Source organism: Corvus brachyrhynchos, unplaced genomic scaffold (genome assembly GCF_000691975.1).
Source record: "Corvus brachyrhynchos isolate BGI_N302 unplaced genomic scaffold, ASM69197v1 scaffold80, whole genome shotgun sequence".
Taxonomy (NCBI): domain Eukaryota; kingdom Metazoa; phylum Chordata; class Aves; order Passeriformes; family Corvidae; genus Corvus; species Corvus brachyrhynchos.
Window position 1 is genome coordinate 5,055,421 of NW_008236769.1, and position 8,821 is coordinate 5,064,241.

At 40.2% G+C, this 8,821-nt stretch overlaps 1 protein-coding gene across 6 annotated transcripts in view; it reads right to left on the reverse strand.

Moving 5' to 3' along the window:
- Positions 1–701: 701 nt before the first annotated feature.
- LOC103625595 (complement C1q tumor necrosis factor-related protein 7) overlaps positions 702–8,821 on the reverse strand; it is a 100,643-nt gene continuing 92,523 nt past the window's right edge. For 3 of the 6 annotated variants that reach the window (XM_017727601.1, XM_017727606.1, XM_017727605.1), the window contains 7 exons: positions 8,181–8,270; positions 7,276–7,389; positions 5,698–5,832; positions 3,783–3,905; positions 3,108–3,166; positions 2,479–2,656; positions 702–1,483 (listed from right to left, as the gene is read on the reverse strand). In XM_017727601.1, the coding sequence (XP_017583090.1) occupies positions 1,295–1,483; positions 2,479–2,656; positions 3,108–3,166; positions 3,783–3,905; positions 5,698–5,832; positions 7,276–7,389; positions 8,181–8,270 (888 nt within the window). In that variant the 3' untranslated portion in view covers positions 702–1,294. The remainder of the gene's footprint in view (positions 1,484–2,478; positions 2,657–3,107; positions 3,167–3,782; positions 3,906–5,697; positions 5,833–7,275; positions 7,390–8,180; positions 8,271–8,821) is intronic. The other 3 variants (XM_017727602.1, XM_017727603.1, XM_017727604.1) reach the window with 1 other exon arrangement.

Below are 8,821 nucleotides of genomic sequence, written 5' to 3' on the forward strand. Positions count from 1 at the left end.
TTCCCTCTATGATGAAACAACTACCTGGCCAGATGAGGGGAGAGCAGTGGATACTGTCAACCCCAACTTCAGCAAAGCTTTCAACACTCTATCCCACACCGTCCTTACGGGCAAACTCAGAAGTGTGGGTTGGATGAGTGGACAGTGAGGTGAATTGAGAACTGGCTGAACAGCAGATCCTAGAAGGCTGCCTCTCATTAGCGGTGTCCCCCAGGGTTCAATACTGGGCTCACTTATTATTTAACTTACTCATCAGTGACTTGGATGAAGCCCAGATGCCTCCTCAGCAAGTTCACTGACAACACAAAGCTGAGAGGAGTTCTGGGCTGATCCCCCTGAGTGCTGTGCAGCCCTTCAGAAGGACCTGGGCAGGTTGGAGAGATGGCAGAAAGGAACCATCTGAAATTCAACAAAAGCAAATGCAGGATCCTGCACCAGCGGAGGAATTAGGATCAAGCTCAACCCACTGTCATTTTTATTTGGAAGAGTTTGATTAGCAAGATAACAGCAGGAAAAGGATATGTATTTATATCAGTATTAATAGCACAACTACTTACATACTAATAAGTGAATTTGATTTTTAGTAAATATTCTTTTGATAATCTTTTACTTGCAAGTGTGCTAACTTGCAGACAAGTATTTCCTACTCCTAGGTAATTTAATCAAATTCTTCTATAAAAGGAATGAGCTTCTGCTTAAGGTTTGGTATAAATATTTATTAAATCTTTCATCTTTAAATTCTTAAGAAAATTTCTTACACCTCTAAATGGTGCTGGCATTATACAGATATAAAATATAGAGTAGGATATGAAGCAGCCTCTTAAAAATTGAAGTATGGCCTTTACTGATGGCTCTTTGGTACATGAAATTTATTCATAGATAAAAATTCAGAAACTGAGGTACAGGAAAATTTTTTTATTTACAAGTGTGTTTGAAGAGGAAGAAGGGCTGTAGATAAACTGACTAGCTAAAAGTACTCTTGAAGAGGTGCCAAGGAAACATTTTACTCTGCACTGTCACTTACATGTGGGCATGTGTAATGCTTTTAAGAGTGTGAGGTTCCACAGGGAGCTATAAAAGACTATATAAAAATCACCTATTAGTACTGGAAATTTAAGCTGTCTGTCTCTTCCTTAGCAGTAATTAGTATCTTCAGTGGTTTTAGGGCAAATAAAGCTACGAAAAATCATGTTCTCATTTGATTTTTAAATACTTGGAATAGTTCAGCAGTAAGAGAAATCTTATATTTACACCTATATAAGCAAAATTCTTGCAGGATTCTGACTGGTCTATACTACCTATTTCGCACAAGTGAAGCAACATAAATCCATATAGAGAGAACATTTTGGGGATAAGCGTGAACATACACAGCTAGAGCAAATTCAGCGTTGGAAACATCAATGGTGTGAACTCCCGTGCTGTGTACAGCTTCTATTAAAGGTCTCACTTCAGAATATGGCATATGAATAGGAAAGCCAGAGACCTGGGAAAAAGAAAGAGGAAAAAAAATATGTAAGAAGAAAAGGTGAAGGCACCTGAATAAATACATAGTTTAAAAAAGTTTACATGCTGAGTAAAACAGATTATCTTCTCTATTGCCAGCCTGAGGAGATGCAATAGAAGAAACTACGTTTGTATTTTGATAACACCTCCCTCTTTCACACACTCCAGGCAAGCTTCTGACATTTTTCCTCTTTAATTTGGTTTAAGCTCAAAGTGAAGTTATTTAGAATCTGCTAGAATAAAGTTACATTAATAAACACACAGCAGAACTTCATTGCTTTTTTGTCTTGTGGTGGTTTTAAGTCACTGTGTTCTCCTGGCTGGGGACTTGAGCAAATGTCTCCTGCCCAACAGAACTGAAACCTCAACTCATTTTGGGGCTGGCCAGAGTTGCCAGTACTGCCACAGGTGTTCCATGTGGGAAACAGAAGGCCCTTCCAACAGCCTGGAGGAAGAATGCACCAGGCACATCAGTGGCTGCAGTAAACACATCAGTCAATTCTCTTCTGTCTTTATAGAGTGAAGACTGAAGAAAAGCATATTGTGTGGGTTCCTGGAAGTAGACTGTGTGTAGCACTACTCAGCACCAGTACCAGGTTCGTACTGACCCTGAGAGCTGCTGCACCAATCAGCCCCATAGCAGCTGCTGCTGGGAGACTGCACTCGTGTGTATGTATTGGCAGTAGTGGCTATTGTGCAGCAATAAAACAACACTGCACCCAATTAACTTTACATTCTTATGTTCAGCAGAAACTTTTTATCTTCAACATTACAAATGAAATAAACCAGATCATCACTGCTTCACTCTATAAATATTACAATGGTTTATCTTTGGTATAAAATCTCTTGTGAATTTTGATAGTAGAAGAAATAACCAGCCTAGGACACTCTTCTATACCATGGAGTGGCAATACTAAATCCTAGGGATTTCACTTCTTGCTTCTATGCACAAGCCATTTATGTTCACAGGTGTACCCTGTAATCTCCCAGCTGTTTCTGCAGCTCTGCCTGATGGTCATTTTCTACATCTTTGCCTTGGTTTTTTTCCAGCAGCGGCAAAAAGTTACGGAGGGTGGAGGTGCAGTATCTGTTCCAACGTGTTGGGCGCATTGGTCTCCATTCCATAATCTTATCTTTTAATATTTTTTCAATCCTGCAATAAGATAAGACTGGTTATTACAATTCTAGTATTGGATATCTGAACTAATCTCCCTTGGCAGACAGTACAGATTCTGAGAACCTCGGTTAAACTTACTGCTCACTAAAAGTGCAGAGAAGCCAACAAAGCTGTGTAGTAATGTCTGCATTGTCAGTGCCTGCATGGAAGGCCATGGGCTTACAATCCTCTTTTAGTTTACACTCTCTCCTCTCATCCCCCCCACACCATTTTGCTTTTTGGGAAATGGTAGAGCAATGATTGATTAGTTCTTTCTATCTCGCAATCTCTATTGAAGAAAGACAATTTTAAAAAGCCCTGAAACAATAGCTTCTGATTTTTTGGGCCGTTCTCCTGGTATTCAGAGCAGGTTTTTAGGTCTAGGCATGACTACCTGGGATTGCTTTGGTATCGGCACTGATGGCACTTGTTTTGGAGGTAGAAGTACCTGCTCTGTAGTTCCAGTGCAGCTGCCATATCTGAATGCTCGTAAGTTAATTCTTCAGGCTAGCAATAAATAAAACAAATATTAAAACATGCAATCTCTTCTAGACATATAACAATGTAACTTCAGGAGTTTCTGCCTTGATGATGCTCACAGGAATTTACAATTATGCTAAAATAATATATTCCTTAATAGAGACATGATAAAGGTTTAACTAGATATTTGTGTGTAATGCTGGGGGTTTTTTCCCCCAGTAAATTTCAACTGCTTACACCTTTGATAACTGTACAGAAATTTATGGCCTTTTACTTAGGATGTTCATACAGCTTGAAAAAATGCCGCCTTAGCCATGAGACAAAAGTCGACATTTTCTTTATAATACCAAGCTCCTACTTGAGATACATTTTTGTTAAAGATACGTCCCATTTACTTCACTGTTGTCCTGAGATCTTACATAGACAGAGGGCAAAAGCATTAATTCTGTATAAAATCAGCTTTTTGCAGTACTCCTGCTTTCATTTTTTTAAAGGAGGAAGTGGGAAATCTTTTTTAAAAACCAGTGCTATTACATAAATATACTTAACTAAAGAAGTCCAAGGAACTTAGTATCTGCTTCTTTCTACCAAGTCTCTGATGTCTCAACCCCTCAAATTGAGTTGGCAATAGATCCATCAATACCTGAATGCTGCGGAGACCAGGGAATGGCAAACTTCTTGAAAAGAAAGGCTTCCAGTGTTTTGGTTTGCTGATATCAAAATTTATCCTTCCTGGGGAATCATATTCTTGCACATTAAACCAAATCTACAGGAAAGCAAAGCTGGTTTAGCTGTCAGCATATAATCACACCTACAGAACACATTCCACTTACATAGCAATAAAATACTATATAATGTTAACCTCCTGTAGCAATTCTTTCTCCTGTTCTGAGCTGCATTTCTACCCCTCTGGACTGCTGCACAAGTCTTTTCTGAATTCTGATTAAATTCTTCCAAAAGCCCAGCCCAGTGCAGCTGTGGCTGTGATGCCTGGTAGCTGCTGCACCCTGGTGCCACTGCTCTTTTAAGTGTATCTTGCAGAATACAAGCAGAGATTGCAGACACACAAGACACAGCTCCTGTGTAGATTTTGCCAGCAGGTGGAACCCATATCTCACACTCTCCTTTACAGACATTCATTTTGGCCTCTGCTCCTGGTCTGGAGCGTGCAAGCACTGTAGCATTCTTGTTCAAACAACCTTTAAATGACTATTGCTAAGGCTGCAAAATGTACCAGCAATTACTATGTAAATGTGCTAATCATGTGTGCGACCCTTTGTAACTGAGGTTCTGTGTAGATGCTTCCAGGACAGCTGGTTCTGCCCCAGTTGGATGTGAGGTGGTGTGGCTGTGGTGCATGCAGCACACCTGCTCAGTCTCACTGAGACTGGAATTAGTTGCCTTGAAAGATACTGTGCTCTGCAGTTCAAGTCAGTGCTCAAGTCCTTAGTTGCTTCTTCCAGCAATTAACAATCGAGTTACAGTTTTCTTAACTGTAGGTTTAGTACTGCTTAAAAAACCCCCAACCAAACAACTCTGCCACTCCTCAAAATGCTTTTATAGTGAAAGAACTGACTACTTCTAAAATAAATGTGCTTTAGAATATTAAATTCTCATCTAAAGTCATGATCTGTGTTTTGAATAGAACATAGAAAATTAAGTAACAAAACTCATAATGTGTGGCATTCCAAAAAACTGAGGAGCAAACTTTTAAACTCAACTTCCAGCTTCCATTCAAATAAACCCTAGGGTTCTTTTTGTAAGTTTGCCCTGTTTCCTCATTTTCAGACTTTCACACATCTTTCTACCTCATTATCATGTCCCTATTTGTGTCCCCAGAACATGTGAGATCTGGCTTCCAACCGTGTCAGGGAATGCTGCTGGCAGGACAGTTCCCAGGGTTTCTGACCCTCCCAGCACAGGCTCAGCTCCCAGTCTGTGGCCTCTCCTTCACCTGCCCAGAGCAGCACAGCTCTTACAATCTCTCCCCCCACTATCTCGGAGAGTTTACAGCCACACAATGAATAATATATCATGAACATGCACTAGTATTACCTGTGTATTTGCAAATAAATGGGAAGACTTGATGCCAGGCAGAAAACCTGTATTGTTTTTGTGCCCTGAGGTGCCAGCTCTGTGTTGTGCACATTGATCCATTCAGGCTGTGCCCAGTGTCACATGGGCAACTTAAGTGACTCCTTTATACTTCGTTTCTTATTTTTCAGTCACATTTCACCTACAAACTATTATCTTTGGGGAATGACTACTCCTCAACTAAGCAGCTCTAATCTTAGGCCATCCACTCTGGGAAGCATGTAAGTAAAACTCAGTAATGAAAAATATTAACAGATCTCTTGGTCCACCTAAATGCTGATTTAAAAAATCTTTATTTTAAGTATCTAAAGGAGCTGAAAAACCTACTTAAGATTGAATAATATTGCTAATAAATGATAGCCTAAATATAGTTACAATGATGAACAAATGATGCCAAAGGTTAAAGAAAATCAAGTTATTGACCCTTACATGTATAGAAATGTGACAAGACTGGGCACACTTACATTATCACAGCTGATCAGACAGTACACATTTTGTAAGGGGCAGAAAGTATCATACTGCCCATAAAAACATCCAGTACTGGGATTCCAAATTACATACTGACTTTGTTCCAAAGTTAATACATATGCAGTTGGTCCCTAGGAAAGAAAAAAATAAAGAATGTGAAAGATGTTTGAAAACTGGTTACAAGGACAATATGCTTTGTGTTCTTTGGAATACTAAATTTTTACAATTGAAATTGATAGTGGTTTTTAGGGCAAACTGCTTGGAAGAGTTTACAGTTTCATTACAGTTCAACACTTACATAATAATGTGGCAGAGAAATGTCAGACATACAGAGCTCTGAGCTATTCTTAACATACAGATTCTGAAAGTTGTCTTGTTTCAGCTACAAACAGATGTGAAATTCCACATACAGGAATGTTTACCAGATGCTGCTTCAGTACCAACACGTCCTACCTGGCTACTGCCACAGCTCTCATCCATGGGCAATCTCCGAACTGAAGGACTTGGGCAGCGCACTCTGTGCCTCAGCCATCAGCCTTCCTCACAGGCATGTAAGGTATTTCCCAGCTCTCTACATTCTCTGCCAGGAATCCCTAAACTGCTCTTCCATGTTCTTGTCATCTCCTATATTGTTAAGGTATCTTGAAATACCTGGAATAAATCCCCTCCTTACAAAATGCTTTATTAATGACTAGCATCTCCATCAGACTTTGAGGGGAAGGAATGTATCTGAGTACCTGTTCCTGTCACTGCAGTATCTCAGAATGTGCTTAAAAGACTAGCTTGGACAGAAATTTTTACCAAAATTCTCTGCAGCAAAACTTTCACAGGTACATAGAAATTTGCATTGTAAACAGTTACCACCTTTTTGAAAAGAGCTGTATTGGTTACTTGGAAATCTGAGTGCTTCCCTGAGAACAAAGGCATCTCCCAAGGGGCAAAACAACCTCAGTGTTTCAGTTCTGGGCCAGTCTGAGACAAACTGCTGCCACAGTGGCTCCCAGCAGCCCAAGGCAGAGCAGACACTGCCTGCATTACAGTGGGCAGAGGGAGAGGGACTTGTCCAGCCTGAACCAATCTATCTTTGCTATTGCTGCAGCTCTGCCATCAGCCAGAGAGAGAATCAGCATATGTGTGTGACCATTAACAATCCCTGGCCTGCCCCTAGCCCTCTCCTATAATCTCTGAACCTGTACCAAATCCCACACAAACTCTGTCACAGTCCTTGTATCCATGACTGAGCCACTATGAAGGGACTGTCTCCATCAATTTGTCCTGGATGCACCATTTATACAAGCCAAAATCAAATCAAGGGTTACAGATATTTGGTATATTATGATGACAACTACTACGAGTTTAAGCATGGAAACAGAGGTCCAGGAAAAAACCCAGACATATACTAAAATATACTTTCAATTTTTTATTTGCTTCTCTAAAAAAATCAGTTCTCAGCACCAATGTTTAGATAATATCCTGGAAAAACATCCCAGCAATAAACAACTATCCCTTGCTGGGGGCCAAAGACTTCACAGAATAAAAGTTAATACTTAGGCCAAATGAAAGAATCTTCTTACCTCAGGAATAGCATTTCCAATGATAAGCCAGGCTTTTTTCCCCATACCAAGAAAATAATTACACAAGAGCACGGCGTGTTCTTCCTCATCTCCCGCCAGAAGATAAAGAAATTGCTAATTGAGGTATTAAGAAAAAAAAAAAAAAAAAAAAAGGTTTTTCTGAATTACCAACTTACAACATTTGATAATGTTTCTTAACACATCTGAAGCAAGGAGTCCTCTCAGATCTTTGCAACTGATCTTTACTGTTTATTGGTCACTGCTTCAACACACAGGATGAAGAGTTAATAGCGTGAGAACCCATGAGACCTGAGATTTTATTACAAGAACCAGGGTCTTTGTCTTTTTTAGAAAGACAATTTTTCAGGAAAGTTCTGAGATGATAAAAACTTCAACTGTGATCAACAATGTCTGCCGTTATTCTCTAAATGACAGGATTTATGTGACAGAGAAGGCTAAATATCCCATTATTGCTGACACTACATGCAATGTCTTCTTTGCAGTTCCTTGGAATGACAATGATCCATTTTAAGTCTAGTTGTAAAGTCTCCATCAGTCAGCATCCCTTCACTTGCACATGACTATGACATTATGGACTGGTTTATAACGGAAAAAACGGGAGATGCTTTAAAGCCCTAAGGTATTCTTAGCTACTTTCAACCTATCAAAGATAAAATTTTTGGCTCAGATCAGAATGAGCAACTTTTTTCACGCTTTGGTCCTTATTCTTTGAAATAAATGTCTCAAAGAAAAATAGTCCTCACAATAACAGAATCACAGAATAATTTAGGTCTGAAGGGACCTCAAGAGCTAATCTACTACAACCTCCCCCCAAAAACAGTGGCCACTAGGATGCTACATCACATTCAAGAGGATAAAGAACTTCTGTTTAATGCGTTGCTTACATCTGATGTACTCCATAAATCACAAATTCCAGCAAATGACACACTATCTGGCAAAAAAGGAATCAAAGCAACATATCGAGCCACCAGTTCCTGCAAGAAAACAAAACAGAGCAAGTCATCCTTTAATTCATAATATTCTGGTGTTATTATACTAGATGTGAAGAATATTGCTGTTTCCACTCAATAACAAAACACTGAATAACCTCATTACAGTAGCAGTTAGCTGTCAGAGACTGAAATATTATATTTTATGACTTAAACATTTTCTTAAAGGACTTTTAAAACTGTATTACAATAGCTGCAAAGAAGACTACCACACCCTGACTGAGGCCTTACACTGCTCACTGATGAAGATAAGATAAAGTAACAGGGGCTGGGGACATTCACAAAGCACAGGCTTAACACCTCCAAGGTGGAGACCACAGCCCCAGGGCTATCAGCTGCCAGGCTCACATAGACCCTCCACCAAAGGGTGGGAGGAGGAGAGGCTTTGGGTATCTGGGAAAAGCCTGTGGTCAGAGGTGCAGTGACTGCCCATCCTCCCCTGTGCAGGGGAGCCCAGCTGAGGGGTCCTCACTGGGGGGGGAAGCTCATCCACAGCAGAAGGGGGGGCCATGGCCCATCACAGCGGCCCCCCTCAC